This window comes from Neophocaena asiaeorientalis, unplaced genomic scaffold (genome assembly GCF_003031525.2).
Source record: "Neophocaena asiaeorientalis asiaeorientalis breed wild unplaced genomic scaffold, Neophocaena_asiaeorientalis_V1.1 scaffold268, whole genome shotgun sequence".
In the NCBI taxonomy this organism is placed as follows: domain Eukaryota; kingdom Metazoa; phylum Chordata; class Mammalia; order Artiodactyla; family Phocoenidae; genus Neophocaena; species Neophocaena asiaeorientalis.
Window position 1 is genome coordinate 4,927,385 of NW_020173979.1, and position 16,417 is coordinate 4,943,801.

General features: G+C 52.6%; 2 protein-coding genes across 2 annotated transcripts in view; both read right to left on the bottom strand.

The window, feature by feature from the left end:
- Positions 1-6: 6 nt before the first annotated feature.
- FOXI1 (forkhead box I1) lies at positions 7-3,900 on the bottom strand. The gene is made up of 2 exons (XM_024753340.1): positions 2,790-3,900; positions 7-1,344 (listed from the first exon to the last, which is right to left on the bottom strand). Exons 1-2 carry the CDS (start codon positions 3,364-3,366, stop codon positions 785-787), a joined length of 1,137 nt encoding a protein of 378 aa, XP_024609108.1. The 5' UTR covers positions 3,367-3,900; the 3' UTR covers positions 7-784.
- Positions 3,901-13,194: 9,294 nt separating this feature from the next.
- The window catches only part of DOCK2 (dedicator of cytokinesis 2), a 408,357-nt gene continuing 405,134 nt past the window's right edge, over positions 13,195-16,417 (bottom strand). The window contains exons 50-52 of the mRNA XM_024753337.1: positions 16,084-16,204; positions 14,595-14,737; positions 13,195-13,717 (exon numbers count right to left, since the gene is read on the bottom strand). Coding sequence (XP_024609105.1) covers positions 13,655-13,717; positions 14,595-14,737; positions 16,084-16,204 — 327 coding nt within the window. The 3' untranslated portion in view covers positions 13,195-13,654. The remainder of the gene's footprint in view (positions 13,718-14,594; positions 14,738-16,083; positions 16,205-16,417) is intronic.

Genomic DNA, 16,417 nt, shown 5'->3' on the forward strand with positions numbered 1-16,417 from the left:
TTGGGGTGCACACTGCTTCTCTCCCTGCTCTGCTCATGGTCTGCGGGACTGGGGAAGCGACATCCCTCTGTGGGGAGAGGCGGGACGCATCGTCCTGCAGGGGTACAGATCTGGGCTTCTCCCTTGAGTAGTAGCAAAAGGAGTGTCGGCAGGTAAGTTGGGGGCCATAGAATGAGGACTCGGACCAAGATGAGATGTGCCTAGGGCTGGTGCTAAATCTGATGGATGGCCAGAAGGCAGTGGGGAGATTTGCATATGCATGCCCTCATCAGCTCTCCACACTGACCTTCCCTGGCTGCTCAACCAATTCCTCCGTCCCAGCCTTCACTGGCCCAAACTTTGGGAGTCATAGAGACCTGGACTTGACTCCTGGCTCTGCCGCTTCCTAGTTTGTATGACCCTGGGAAAGTTACTTAACTTCCTCAAGCCTCAGTTTTCTCATCTGTAAAATGGGGAGGTTTTTATGGCCCTCACAAGGTGGCTGTAAATAGAAAGTACGATCACGCCTTCGAAGAGCTTAGTACAGCACCCAGCACATAGTAAGTGCTCAATAAATGGCCAAGTTGATTACTGTCATGCAGGCACCAGTATTTCTACTGCAAAGCTGGTTGTGGGTCTGTGGATGGATATGTGATAAACACAAGGTTTACACAATGTTCTAGAAAAACGATGAATTCCTCTGAGCCTCCTGTGTATGTCTGGGCAGTTTGGAGGTCTTGGACCACTTGGATGCTGAAATGGAGGACCCCGAGTGTGTCCATCTGGCTCGGGAGCTGTTGTGTTTCTAGACCTCGGTGCCCTCCCTGGGGTAGAGGATGCTGTTTGTGTTGACGCTGTTGTAGAAGTGAGGGCTGAACTGGTTGAGGACGGAGCCTCCGTAGCCCAGAGCATTGCTGGGTGTGGGGCTGGCCCACTCACCCCCGCCCGCGTGGCCACTGAAGTTGGTGAGTGGGGTGTAGGAGTTGAAGTTCAGCAAGTTCTGCCCCACCTTGTCAGCGGGCTCCGGGCTCAGTCCCGGCGTGGCCACAGGGCGGCCCATGGGGCTTGACCCACTCACATAGGCTGACATGGTGGAGAGGAAGCTGTTGAGGCACGGGGTTCCCGGCGGGGGCGGCGAGGGCTGCTTCTCTGGGGAGCTGGTGGTACCCGGCAAAGCACCATCCAAGATGTCCTGGGCCTCCGTGGTCTTGGGGCTGCCTGCCAGGAGACTGGGCTCCGTTTTCTCCGAGGCCAAGGAGCCCGTGCTGGAGGAAACATCCGATTTTCTCTTCCTCTTCCTGCGGAAATTTCCATTGTCGAACATCTTCTCACAGTTGGGGTCCAGGGTCCAGTAATTCCCTTTGCCTGGCACAAAAGCAGGAGAAGGTAAGTAGAGAGACGGATCCAATGCTTTGCTTCTGCTCCTTCTTACTGTCGTAAACTAAAATCGAAGGTAACAAATGCAGAAAGGCAGAGAACAAAACAGGAATTCCACAAACCCCCTCCAAGGCCACAGCACACGGACCTTTATTTAAGCACCCACCTCACACCAAGGCACCCTGGGAGCACAAAGCAAGAGAGGCCTAAGCCATGAAGGAGTTGACAGTGTGGTCTCTTTAAGAAGTTCAAGTACTGGGGAAAGGTGAGGGTGGGGCTTCGTCCATTGCTGATGTGAAAGAAAACTCAGGGAGAAATTCAGGGCTCCCTGAAAGTCTCGGGGGTGAACTCCAAGGATGGACTTGAGTCCCTGCTTCGGACTGAGGGACTTTGGGTGAGCCTCAGTTTCCTAGCATGAGAAGTGGGCCCATTGGACCTGTCCCCTTCTTCCTCGGGCTGGCTGTGAGAGAGGGCTAATGCTAGATGTTATAAAAGGGGCTTTGTAGCCAGGAAGGACAATCTGAACCCTGCCTACCTGCGTCTCTCGGCCTGAGGGTGAGGCCAGTCTTTGGATGGGATGCTCACCCTCTTCTGGGGGACAAACAGCCCTGCCCTCACAAGCCTCAAAGAGGGTGGAGGTGGGGTTCCTCTGAGAGGTACCCTGGGTTCCTATGTTGGGACAAGAGTGGACTTTGATTCTGGGAAATGGACACATGAGTATTTAATATATTACTCTGTGTACGTCTCTGTATTTTAGAAATTGCTCATTAAAAAATTCACACTGTGGTGTTAGTCACCTCCATTCAGATTCATTCTCCGTCACTGTCACATCATTCTGTGTCACCCGAGGCAGGCTGCTTCACCTCTAGGTGTTATTTTCCTCATCTGTAAAATGGGTTTCATAAGAGCCACCCCACAGGGCTGGATTAAAAGAGACCATGTACCTAGGGCAGATAGCATGATGTGGCCCTTACTGGGTGTTTCACAAACACCGGTCCCTTCCCATCAGGCCTAGGATACACTTGCCTTTATCTAGTCCAAGCACTCATCTCCCATCCCCTGCCGGCAAAGGACTTCCTACATGCTAGATTCTGGGGATTCAGGTTAATTGTCACAATCACTGCAGTCCATCGAGCACTCGTTAGCACCGAACACCTCACATACATCATCTCATGACCCCGCCACCCACAAGCCTGTAAAGGATCCACTCTTACATTCCTATTTTTCAGATGGGGAAACTGAGGCTCACAGGTCACTGACTGGTCCGCGGCACGGCCAGGATCCAAACCCAAATCTGCCTCCAGGGTCCATGTTTACAGATGACTCCCTTTGGCCCCCAGTCTCGGGGGGCACGGCCATATTCAGGACTTTCTAGAACTGGGTGTCGGGAGGACTGAGCCTTCCTTGGGGGCACGAGCCTGCAGACCCCTTACCTGGGTCGTCCTCGTCACGGGGCACCTTCTTGAAGCAGTCGTTGAGAGACAGGTTGTGGCGGATGGAGTTCTGCCAGCCGGCCTTGCTCTTGTTGTAGAAGGGGAAGTTGTCGGCCACATACTGGTAGATCTGGCTGAGGGTGAGGCGCCTGTCGGGTGCCCCGTGGATGGCCATGGCGATGAGCGCCGAGTAGGAGTAGGGGGGCCGCACCAGCTTCATCAGCTCCTCCTGCGAGGGGATAGGCAGCCAGCCCAGGTCGCCGCCCCCCAGCCCGGACACGCCGGGCAGCAGCTGCCTCTGCACCCCGTAGGTCTGGGGCAGGAAGGGGCTGGCGCTGGCGCCCGGCAGGTAAGGCGGCGGGGTCATGGCCGGCCCGTTGAGCCAGAGGTAGGGGTTGGGGGTGGCCCCGTACTCGCCGCCGCCCTCGAAGGAGGGGGGCCGCTGAGGGCTGGGCACGCCCTGGGGGTGGAAGAAGTTCTCGTAGTAGAGGTTCATCTCGGGGGGCTCCTGGCCGATGCTGGGGAACTGGGGGCTGCAGCGGGGCGGGGAGGGCGCTGGGAGGTCGAAGGAGCTCATGCTGGGGCTGGGCTCGGCCGGAGCCACCTGCCTGGCACCTGCGCAGGGGAGCTGGCCCTGACAGGTGCTCAGCCGGCTGGGCCTCCCACTTATACCCCAGGGCTCCGCTGGCGGCCCCACCCAGGGGCGGCCACCTGCTGCAGACCTGCCCCTCCCTCCTTCGACTGCCACCCATGTCACCAGAGGGGCACTTCCCTGCTGGCCATGGCCACGGCAGGGCCCATAAGGACACGCTCGGCCAGCTTCCTCGCGGATATTAACAAGGACAAGGGCGCCTGTCTTCTCCTCCTCTGCTTTGCCTTTCCTCCCTCCTCACTGTCTCCCCTCTTTCTCCTCAGCACGTTCCCCGGTTCCTCCTTCATTCTGTCTCAGCTTGCCTTTCCCCTTTCTCTCCTTCTGAGTTTTCTACCCTCTCACTCTCCTTCTCTCTCCTCCCATCCTCTCTGCATCTCACTCTTGGTCTCCTCCCTTCTCTCTATGCACTGAGCTGTTTGCGTCTCCCTTCTTACAGTCTCTCTGTCTCTCCCTGAGCTTGTTTCCAGATCTTTCTACCTCTGTCTCCTCTCACTCACGTCCTCACTACCTCTGCTTCTCTCCCTCTTCCTTTCACTATTGGTCTCTCTCTCTCTGTCTCACGTCATCTCTGTCTCTTCCCCAGCCCCTCTGTCTCCCTCTTCCTTCTCACCCTGACACCTCACCCAGATTGGAGGGGACACTTTATAAGAAGCCACATTTTGGGGTCTTTTGAAGTGAAGACACATCTTCTGGAGTCTGCAGGAGAGAAGCTGGTCCTGGAGAATCAGAAGCACCTCTGGTCAGTTTCAAAAGGACAGGCAGTTATAGGCAATCTCCCTACACACACACACACACACACACACACACACACACACACACACACACACACACACTGCAGGCAGGCAGAGAAAGGCCTGCAGATTCTCCCAAAGGGCCAGTGGAGCTCCTAAAAATAACAGCAAAAGGAAGAGGATGTGAATGGGACTCCAGGGGAAAATGAGAGAGAACTTGTACTCTCCAGGTTTCTTTCTGGCTGTAGAGACAAAGCAGGCTCTGGTTCCTTATCTGATCACAGTCCCTTCATGTTTCAGCCTGCAGAGTCCCCCAGGGACCCAGGAGCTGAGGCCAGGAGCAGAGCCCACCACAGCCCATTCCCCTCACCCCATCTCTGCCCCAGGCTCCAGAAGCAGGTGCCCCAGCCCAGTTCGGCTTCTCTCTGCCTGTGGCCAGTCCGTCCCCTCCCTGGGCTCCGTTCTCCATCTGTGGGCTTGGAGATGACTTATCCCAGCCGCCCCTCCATCCCAGGGCAGGCCCTCAGCTTGCGGAGCGGGTGGGTCCCCTTTCTCAGAGGGCAGGCAGCTGCCCCTGAGCAGGTTTTAGCAGCAGCTGGAGACTTCTCTTTGGGATCAGCAGATTGGAGAAAAGTTTGAGCCAGCCTCTCTGGTCACCACCTCCCTCTGGCCCTCCTGCCTCTACTTCCTTCTTTCTCCCCATTCAACTTCCTCTCACCTCCTCTGGACCTCATGTGTCTTCAAGGCCGAAGAAGGAGGCTGCTTCCTGTCCCAGCTGGAGGAGGTGCTTCCCAGGAATCCTTCCCTGCTTGTGTCTCTGTTCTCCTCCACATCAGGTACACGTGGAAAACCTAAATGCCATCAAATGGATCTCATTAACAGCATCTGGGTGCCCAGAGGATGGGTTCGGGCACCTCGGTGGGAGGTGTCCTCCCAGGCCCTGAGGAACCCCCTGTCCTCGCCATAGAACCAGCGAATGAAAGGTGGCTCAGAAAGGGCATGATTGCCCAGGTGAGGCTTGGGGTCAGCACCCTTTGCACTTTCTTTCCGAAGAGCAAAGTGAAAGAGGCTGCATTTTCGTTTAGAGTTTTTCTACCAGGCCCGACTTGCTGAGGGCAGGGCCCTGACTTTTCAAAGGACAGTCACACTGGAGCTCACCAGTACAGATCCAAAGCCTGACAGTGAACCTGCCAATGTCAGTTCTGATCATTTATCCTGCAGAATTAAACAGAGCAAGAATTAGCTACAGGGGTATCCACCATAGCATTATGTATAGCTGTAACAAACTGTAACTCACCCCAATGTCCAACCATAGGGGACTGGTTTAAAAAAAAAAAATTAGTATCATTCAAACGATGAAATATTATGCAGCTATGAAAAATAGATTGTAGAATATTTAGTGATATGAAAAAATATTATGTTCTAAAAATATATGAAGAAACAGGCTGCAAAATAGCATGTTTTTTTTGGTAAAAATACATATTTACACATGTATGTGAACTATGTAAATATAAATATAAAACTGTCCATTATTACTTCAAGATAGAGAATTAGATGTTATTTTGTTGTTGCTTTCTACAGTTTCCAATTTAAATGATTAGAGAAAGGCAAGCACACATGTGATTTTCTTTGGGGGTTAAATATAAAAGGCCAGCAAGAGGCACCGTAGAAGAGATACAGCAGACACAGGCCCTGAGATCGGGAGGACCTGGGTTCAAATCCCAGCTTTGCCGCTGAACAACTGTGCAAGGTTGACAAGTGATTTAACTTTTCTTGGCCTCAGTTTTTTCAGGTGAGAATGGAAATAATGCTATGAATTCTGTGGATGCTGTGAGCGTTCAATGATATAATCGATGTCAGTCATTTAACATGGTGGTTAGAGACGCCCTCAAATCTTACTTACTATGTAGAAGAGTCAGGATACATTTAATATGTACAGCTCATCACTGAGTTTGCTACCTTTCCAGTTAACTGTTTTTTGCAGCAGCATGTGGGCAGGGGGATGGTATGGCAGGTGGGGATTTACAATGAAGGAACAAAGGGAGGAATACTTAGTGCAGACACCAACTATACAGCTGGACTCTGCCATCTGCAGGTGAGGGTCAGAGGGGCCCCGAGTTACATGACAAGTTCACGGCTGGGCTGGGTTTGGACCCCGTCTCCCGACCCCTTGTTCCGCCCTTTGCCTATTGCCGGGGTCTCCTTCCTTAGAGGTGTTTTTGAGGAATACTCACCTAACCCTCCCATCGCACCTGGGCCCCGGTTCCTTCCCCTGCAGATCAGAGAGTCCAGCCTGTCAGGAGGCCTTGCCCACACAGAGGCTCTGGCCCAGGAGTCCAGTGGCCGGGGATCCCAGCCTCTCATGCCCTCCCCACACCTCGCAACTGGGCCAGGCCTTCAGGCCAGGGGCACCCAACTCACCCCCAGAGTCCTCATTCATTCCTGATTTCAGAAGCACTGCTGCAGCCCTTGGGGTGTGTAACAGGAGCTGCCTGTCCTACCCCCAGGGGAGGTTTGGGCGCTATATCCCGGAAGCCCCCCTGATCCGTCCCAGGGCCTCTGGGAAAAGAGTCAAGTGTCTCTATAAAATAGGGTCCTTTTAGAGATGAAATTATTTTAGCCTTTTTTGAGATTTCCCAGAGGTGGAAATCCAAGCCTGAGAAGGGATGGTCCGCCCGGCTTCAGGGGAGGCAGTAAAAGGTTGGACAGGTGTGGCCTGAGCCAGCCAGAGATGCGGAGCAGCAGTTTGCATGTTGCAGTCCAGAGGGAGCACTTCTTGAATGAGAAAAGACCATATATTCGGAGCCCCAGATTAAGATGTTTGGGACAAGGCAATAGAACATGAAAAACATGCACTCTGGGGCTGGGTGGAGCTGGGTTCAAACCCTTCCTTTGCTGTTTGGTAGCTGCATGACCTTGGCTCTGTTTCTTGGCCTCACAAAGCCTCAGTTTGCTTATCTCTTAAATGGAGCTGCACATAGAACCTGTCTCGTGTGCATCTTGCATGAAAAACGATGTGATATATATCAGGTGTAGAGCCCAGGATGTGGCAGACACTGCTGACGAGGAAGAGGGTGATTGTTGAGTGCCTGGGTACCAGAGGACGGATACTGACAGGGAGGCTTGGGCAGGAGGCCCAGCATCTATCCTCCTCCACACAGTGTTTTTGCTCTCACCTTGGGACAATCTCGCCAGCTGGGGGCAATGCCGGGGGAGGAGGGAAGGCTTTGCCGATCTTCTGGAGCAGGTGCCCAGCAGTCGGCCATAGGCACTGGAGCCCATATGGCTCTAGGAGCCCACACGGGCTCAAGGCCTGCAGAAAGGGTGAATGTGCACAGGCCCCACCCCCACCCCCGGGCCATCACCTCTGATCTTGACTTTCGTGGGTTGGAGGACTGTGTGAAGAAACAGGCCAAGGAGGATGAATAACCAGAGGCCAAGGAGGCAGATGGGGTCTGAACTGGCTGCTGCAGCATCACAGGGCAGGGCAGGGAGCAGGAAGCTCGAGCTCTGGAGCCAAACTTCCAGGTCTCAGTCCTGACTCTACTCCTTGGTAGGGTAACACCTCAGATAGCAATCAATTGTCCTGGGCCTCAGTTTCCTCATCTGTAAAATGGGGAAAGGCAACTCCCTCCCAGTGCTGCTCTGAGGACTAAGTGCCAGGCACGTACGTAGCACGTGCTCCGTGAATGTGAGCGCTTGTCAGGGGCTGGGAGCCTGAGGGCAAGGGGAGAGGCCTCTGGGGAGAGGGCCACCAGCGGGGGCTACACGTCCCGGAGCTTGTGCACTTATTTGCCTTCCCTGGATTCCCCTTTTGCAGGCTTGGCTGCTCTGGCTCTGTTCCTTAGTACACATGAAACACAATAGCTCCTGAGTTTCAAGGTTTCTGGAAGCCTGACAGGGTGAGGATTGGTTGGGATGGGGAATGGGGGGATCTGGGACTAGTTGGCTTCTACCCTAAACTATCTGTGCCACGGTTTCCTTATCTGTAAAATGGTGACAAAAGAGATCGGTTCTCTGCGAATGGCAATGAGCTGTTATCTGGGCCTCCTGTCCTGCCAGGGTAGCAGTGTTCACCAGCGCTGTCTCAGTGTACCCTGGGGGCTTGCCATGGGGCTGGCTTCTCTGTCCCCAAGTGTGGGCTTCTAGGAGTCTGGCCCAGGCTTTAACCAGGCTGGAGCTGATCCTGGGTCCCCTCTCTGCTGCTCCAGTTTCTGGGTGATTTTGAGGCTGGAGAAACATAGGCCAACACTGCTCTCTGGTGGCCAACTCTTTAAAGGCAGGAAGCAGAGTGCAGAGACTGGGTGACATCTCTCTGGTCAGTGGCCCAGGGTTTCTGAGCCCCTTTAATAAAGAGAAACGTTCCCAGGACCAGCAGCAGCTTCAAGGAGGAAACATGCCCCCTGGAGAAAAACACCTTAACGCCACTGTGATGGAAATAGTGGGAAGTGGGTTGGCAATGGGGCAAAATGCCTTAGAAGGCAGCCAAGGGGGACAGTTGGACTGGTCTGGATTCAAATTGGGCTCCTCCAGTTATATTTTCTGAGTGCCTTGCTGTTGTTTAATCTCTGAACCTCTGTTTGCTCATATGGAAAATGAGGTTAACCAGGGTCACCTCCCTCAAAGGACTGTTGCAAGAACTGAATGAGACAATGCAGGAAATGCCTCTGAAGCGACGCTTGGCAATAGCTCATTCCTTCACTTATTCAGAAAATGCTAATCGGGTCTCTCCACGGCAGTAGTTCTGGGCGTGTGTGTGCAGGACACTGTCAGAGTCACACAGCGCTGAGGCTCACACCCCTTCTCATTTTGCCATCTTTGTGCAGTGCCTGTAGTTTTGATTTACTTACGATTTTTTAATCGGTTCTCACATTTCTTTTCCTTTGTTGTTGTTGTTTTTTTTTTTACTTAATGAATTTATTCTAAAGATAAATTCCATACGATTTCTGGGAATGGATCATCAGTACCAGTATCATTTTCCATACATGAAATAGGGAGAATGAGCGTTTATTTAGAGCTTACACCACGCTGGGCACAGCCTGAATCCTTGTCATCTCATCCGGTCCTCACAGCAATTATAGGAGGTGCTATAATTACCACCATTTTACAGATGAGGAAACTGAGGCAGCACCGGCCTGAGCTTGCTCACTCTGTGCTAGGATGTGCGATCGGCCAAGTGGTAGAGAGGTGATGAAACACACCAGCCAAGGACTCTCTCCTTGGAGAAGGCAAAAGCACTGAAGAGAATTGAAAAGGGAGCGATTTTTCTCATCATGTGTGTGACAGACAGAATAATGACCCCTCCCCAAGAAGTCCACTTCCAAATCCCCAGAATCTGTGAATTTGTCATCTTCCAAGGTAAAAGGGACTTTGCAGAAGTGATTAAGTAAAGACCAGATAGGGTGATTATCCTGCATAATCCAGGTGGGCCCAGTGTAATCAGAATTGTCCTTCTAAGAGGGAGACAGGGGAGATTTAATAACAGAGGGGGAGACGTAAAAATGGAAGCAGAGATTGGAGCGATGTAGCCACAAGCCAGGGAATGCTGAATGCCTTGCCACCTTTAGAAGTTGGAAGAGGCAAGGAAACGGTCTAGTGGAATCTCCAGAAGGAACCAGCCATGCTGTCATCTTGATTTTCACCCCTAAGACTAATTTAGGACTTCTGACCTCAAGAACAGTAGTAGATAAGTTTGTGTTGTTTTAAGCCACTAAGCTTGTGATAATTTGTGACACTAGCAATAGGAAGCTAATGTAATTGGATTCCATGTTATGTGAAGCTGTGACCACGTGCACTGAAGATCCCTCCTATACCACCAGTGGCCTTTGTGCTGCACCTAGAGAAACAGTCTGCTCCACAAGGAGTTCCCCTCCCTCTCTGTCTCTCCCCCCTCCCTCCTCTTCCCCCATCTCTGGGTAAAGAACACTGGTTAGAGGCAGTCACTCTAGCTGGGCTTGGTCACATTCCTTTTTTCACTCTGGGACTTGGTGGGCTGTGTTGGCCCCTCTGGGCCTCAGTTTCCTCATCTAGCAAATGGGAAGCAAAGCTGTGTGGATTTCAAGGTCCTGCCCAGCAGGTCTCATATATAGGACCCACCTATAGAACTGATCAAAACCACTCTCCCGGGCCTGTGCCCCAGAGATTCTGACCTGTGAGGCCCAGGTGGGGCTGGGCATAGTGCTTTTAGGGAGCCCCAGTGCACACCCAGCTTAGAGAGCAAGTGATCTGGGGATCCAGGCTGTGTCCCCCATGTTATCCCTTGGAAACATGCTGCTCAACAGCCTCCTCCTTGGACCCCAAAGCATAAAGTCCCTGTTCTGCCATTTCCAAGCTGTGTGACCCAGGACAAGTGCCTGTGCCTCTCTGGACCTGTTTCCTCACTGTAAATTGGAACAAATAATAGTCTATGCTTCAGAGGTGGTTGTGAGGATTCAACAGTTACTAAAGTGCAAATTGCCAAGAGCAGTGGCTGGCACACAGTAGGTACTCATATGTGTTGCCCACCACGGCATTCAAGACCCTGCACACACCTGTCTGACCTCTCCCATCCCACGCACCCCACCCCCTCTCTGAGGCCCCGCCTCCAGTTGTGGCCATGTGAGCTTCTCACAATCGCTCAGCACGTGCCTGCCTTTCCTCCTCTCCACCTGGACGACTCTGACTCACCTTCCCATCCTGCCCACCCTGCTGGGTCCCTCCGTACCTGGCACACTTTGCTTCACTGTGGGACCCGCAGCACCTTGAGGGCAGGGATGGTGCTTTCTCCAGGGCTTTGGACAGTCCTCATCACGTTCGTGAGGGAGGAGAATGGGCTGTGAGCTCTCCTCTTTACCGTGGTTTGCACTGTAGAAATTGGGGCCACGGTGGTGACTACCCCATGTGTCCCTGTAAATCAGAAGAGTTGATGCTTCTACACCTGGCCCAGGGATCACCTGCTCTTACCTCTGTGTCTCACGGTCAGGGTCGCTATGATTACCCAGGGTCCAGCTGGGTGGATCTTCATGTGACCTGCCCTAACGGCAAATCCTAAGATCCCTGGAAGCCACACCTACTCATTTGTAAATGTGGTCATTTAACACTAAAATTCAGGCAGCCACTGTTTATGAGAACCTAATATTTTCCCAAGTGTTCACTGATTTAAACATTTAACACAAAATATGTTTATTTGTGTTTAGTTTTAAACTCCATTTAAGATCTGTGTGAATTTTGGGAGTCTGCCATTGGGACATATTTTTCATAAAATCGACTTCTTTTCCCCCCAGTTTTATAAATAGTCAAAAATAACTGCCTCTAACTCTCTTAAGAATCTTCTCATTGGAGTCATTAAGAGTTAAATCTAAGAAAAACAATATGGTTAATTGTGCTTATTATTATAGTTTGGGTTAGTAGCCCTGATTATTATAAGGGTTATTTATTATAAACCTCTCAGTAAATAGAAGACATTAATATTTTATAAATAGCTATGGAAGTCTTTTGCATGGTACTTGCACTGCGGGTTTGGTGAACATCAACTCTTGCCTTATCTGTGCTCTGTCCTGACTCCTTCTGGGCAGGAGAAACCCACCCTAACCTCGCTGCCCTACCTCCTTCACAGGGGACGATTCCTTTACCCCCAATGCCTCTGTTCCTCACCTGACCCACTCTTTCTTCCAGAGTCCACCTCTCGCAAAATCCTATGAAGAGAAAAGTTAGCTTTGGGGCTGGTCCTTGCCTCTCCTGATACCCTCGTTATCACACCCTGAAACGTCTCTCATTCTGGGCCTCACCGCTCCAAAGATCTTCCTCTAAGCAGTATTTAAACTTCACCCACGGGACTTCCCTGGCAGTCCAGAGGTTAAGACTTTGCCTTCCAATGCAGGGGGTGTGGGTTCGATCCCTGGTAGGGGAGCTAAGATCCCACATGCTTTGCGGCCAAAAGAAAAAAAAAACCCGAAACATAAAACAGAAGCAATATTGTAACAAATTCAATAAAAAGACTTTAAAAATGATCCACATGAAAAAAAAAGCTTTAAAATAAATAAATAAATAAATGTCACCCACCGCTCACAGCGCCAGCCGTGAAGCCATGAAGATGCCCTGGTGGGTCCAGCTCTTCAGCTCCCTGGGGACACTCCTTTGCACACGTGCACTTCCTTGCCCCTTTGGAAAGTGAACTCAGCCAGATTCCGAGCCTCTGGGCGCTGTCACCTCACCTTAGAGCATCCATGATGCAGCCAAAGCCCCAACTGCCACCGAAACAGAACTCACTGGACTATTGAGGAGAGAGTGGAAGCTGGACCGGGCAACAGGGCTGGGGCTTGGTGAGGGGCCATGGTGGCTACGGGAAGAGACTGGGGTGGACACAGGCGACAGACGGCCCGTGCGTGAAGGCGTGCAAGAGGCAGCCCAGAGCTAAAGCCAAGTTTCCTGTCCAGCTCCTGCCAGTTTGATCCCAGCCTTTCCATGTATCACGTGTATGATCTTAGCTCACATAGTGCCTCTGTGCCTCGGTGTCTTCATCTGGGAAATAATGTAAAGTACGAAACTGTTAACCCAAAATGAAATAAACGAATATTTAAACGAACTGAAGTCGCAGAGAAGATTCTTGGGGGTGGCACAAACAAGGTGGACGGATTTTGCACTGGGATGGGCTGCAGCCAGGTTTCTTAACATCACTGGAGGCCCTGGGCCTGCCTGCCCTCCCGGCCAGCCCCAGGAGCAACCTGTCCAGTCCTGGGCCTTAGGGATTCAGCTGATGGAATTATACAATGAGGCTTGCTTGAGTCACGGAATCGTTTTTATTGTCAGTAAGAAATAGCAACACTTTGGAGATGATCAGCTAGAAAAAAGATGGGTGGGTTGTATTAAAAAATGTAAAGTACAAAACTGTTAACCAAAAATAAAATAAAAGAATATTTAAAAGCGTTTCTGGGGACTTCCCTGGTGGCGCAATGGTTGAGAGTCCGCCTGCCAATGCAGGGGACACAGGTTCGTGCCCCGGTCCGGGAAGATCCCACATGCCGCGGAGCAGCTGGGCCCGTGAGCCATGGCCGCTGAGCCTGCGCGTCCGGAGCCTGTGTTCCGCAACGGGAGAGGCCACAACAGTGAGAGGCCCGCGTACCGAAAAAAAAAAGCTTTTCTGTTAAGCTTAGAAAATGATACAAAAATATAGCTCCTTATACCTAAGAAACTGGGCTATTAAAAGGTGTGCCCAGGATGCTGGGGAGAGCATACTGGGAGAAGGCATTGGCAAGTGGATCCTCGTGTGGCTAAGAATCCAGATGGGGCATCGTCACCCAGCACCTGGGTCACTGGCCCTGGTGACACTGGGTCTGTCACCACTGACAGTTCTGGGGCCTAGATCAGCCCACTCCCTCTGTCTGAGTGCAGGTAACCGATGGATGGTCTCCCCACTCTTAGAGGCATCAATGTCCCGCTGTGTGTCTCCTCTTCTGGAAACTCCCATCCTTGTCTCCCCAGGTGCAGCCCTGGTCAGCAGCATCTCACAGGTCGGTGGACATTAAGCTGGAGGTCTGCTTGCCTTCTTCGGCAGGTTTGACAGCCAGCTGCGCGGGAGAAGAGGATAAAGAGACACAACCCAAAATGGGGTTCTCATGAGCACCAAAGCAGGGCTTCCTGTCCCACTCACAAGGGCTGCTGAGCTGACTCCTCCCTTAACCCAGTGAGCCTGAGCTGCCGTGACTTTGACTGATGTGACCAGAGAGGCTGTGCCATGCAATGGTTAGAACACAGGCTTTGCTGTTTCGTGGACCATGTGAACTTGGGCAAGTCGCTTACCTAACTCTGTGAGCCTGATAAAATCCTCACAGTGGAAGGTCAAATGGGATCATGTTTGGAAAGGGCTTAGCATGGAGCCTGACTCACTGCACGCTCACGGTGAACTTGCAGTTATTATGGCAGCGGACTCCTGCTTTAATTGCACCCTGAGGATCAAGGTGGTGAAGGTCAGTGGTACCTTCATCTTGAGCAAAGACTGACAAGTAACAATAGGAGACGGGACTTGAGAAGTCAGGGCTTGGAAACAAAACTTTTAAATAGTAGGATTCTGTAATATAAGTTGAATAGGAAAGTTCTTCCAGAAGAATTAAAAAGCACTTTTAGCTGCCCAGGTGTAGCAAAGGACAGCTATGGTTTCTCAGGCCCCAGGGGCCCTGCACACCCGTCTGGCACATTCCTGCAGCCCAGCTAGGGTCCATACTGCTCAGGGCAGCCACCTGGGGACCAAGAGGAGAACTGCACTCTGGGCATTTCTGGCCACCGTCCCCACCCTAGGGGGCCCTGTCCACACCTCCCTGAGGGTGACCACACCATGCACACGCGCATATACACACACGCCCCCATTTTCTCCTCTCTCCGCCTCCCCCTCTTCCCTTCCTCCTCCCCACACCCACCCCCCTTCCTTGCACTTATCTGGGAGCTCACCATCGTCTTGAAGAACTGATTTACTTTCTTCCGCTTGAGCGTCTTCTTGTCGCCTTCTGACAGAGGGAGGAAGGTCTGGCTGAGGCGGGGGGATGAGTTGGCCTCTTCCGTCCCGGGCATGCCGGCCACCGAGAGCGTGAGGGCTGCGGGAGAACCGAGAGCCGCTGTGAGCGGTGGGCGGAGAGAGGGTGACTTCGGGGGGCAGATGGGAGATGCGCGCGGGGGACAGAGATAGCATCCAGGGAGAACAGGCAGGGGGCCAGGCAGAAGGCAGGAGGCCCGAGTACTGCCGTGCCGGGACTGTCGAGCCTGTCCGTCCACTGCACTGAGGCCTGCCCAGCCCCGCACACAGCAGCCTGCAACGTGACCCGATCGAGGCCTCGTCCAAGGGCTTCTGGGCTGGGAACACGGGTCCATGGTGGGGGAAGGCCCTGGCCACTGGGGCCCTGACTTCCTCAGGGAACAGGGCCTTTTGCCCAGGTCGGGGAGATCGTGTGGGCTCACTCTTGTCTTCCAACACGGAGAACCCAGAGGTCACGGAAGGAGAGCATCTCCAACCAAGGTGTCATCTGGTGATTATGGCCCCCAGCTCAGAGTCACACAGACGACTCTGACCCTTGGTTTTGACTTTGGGTACCTGGGGGTAAGAGCACAGACCTCAAGGGCGTTGTGAGGCCTGCTGCAAGGACAAGAGTGAAACGGCCACACGGGGGTGTCTTGCCTGGGGAGGCTGGGCAGTCGTTAGGGGTACAGTTCCAGGGGCCTCCACTACTTAGTGGCTGGGACAGTCAGGAGATTGACATTCTCAGTGCCTCAGTTTCCTCATCCATACAATGGGGCTGGTCACATGATCTACTTCATAGATTTGTGCTGAGGCTTAAATGAAACAACGAAGGAGGAACATTTGTCACCAAGCACAGAGTGGCGGACACTAGAGACTTGCCACGTGCCAGCTGGAGCGCTCTTGGGCAGGCTACATCCCCAGTTAGAGCCCCAGGTCCCCCTCTGTGAATTAGCAAAGGTCATCTGTAAGCTGCAGACCTCCTCACAACAATGAATGAGTGACGGGGGGAAATGGAAGTGTCTGTGCATCAAACACTCCACAACTGTGAGATGTGGTAGCAATTTCTGTAAGTTCCGGAAACAGCCTTCCAGGCCCCAGAGGGAGACACAGGCTGAGAGATTTACCAGAGGCCGACTCCCGATCCCTGGGAAGGCCTGGCTAACTGAGAACCCAGGACCACCTGGTGGGACATACCGCATTCCCAGTGGATCCTGAGCTCCAGAGTGACAGCAGGCCTCCACTCCAGCCCTGGCAGGGCCACAGAAGTGGGTGGGTGTGGGGAGAGCTCAGAGGACAGGGGCGCTGTGAGCAGAGCCTCTTACCCCCATGGTGATTAGCTCACTTTGCTATGTAGATATGGTTCCCACCCTCCTCCACCCCCAGACACCTCTATACCCCCCGTGCTGGTGGTGGCAGGGTGCATACCTGGGATGGTGGGCATGGACTGGCTGGCGAAACTCATCTGAGAGAGGACGGATGCCCTGGGGGCGACGGCTACATGCTCCGAAAGGTTGGTATCACTCATGAACTCGTGCTTCCTGGAAAGCTGGATGAATAGATCATGCCCACATGTGCATACAGAGACACACAGATACACTCACACACACACCACAGAGGCTTAGCATGAGGCAGTTCTAGGCCCTGAAAAGTCAGCGATAAAGGTTTGCCGTGGCTTCTAAGTTCATTTATTCTGTTTTGTGTCACTCTATGTCAGCGTGCCATGCATGGTTGCATAGGTTGTATACTATACAACTCTTCT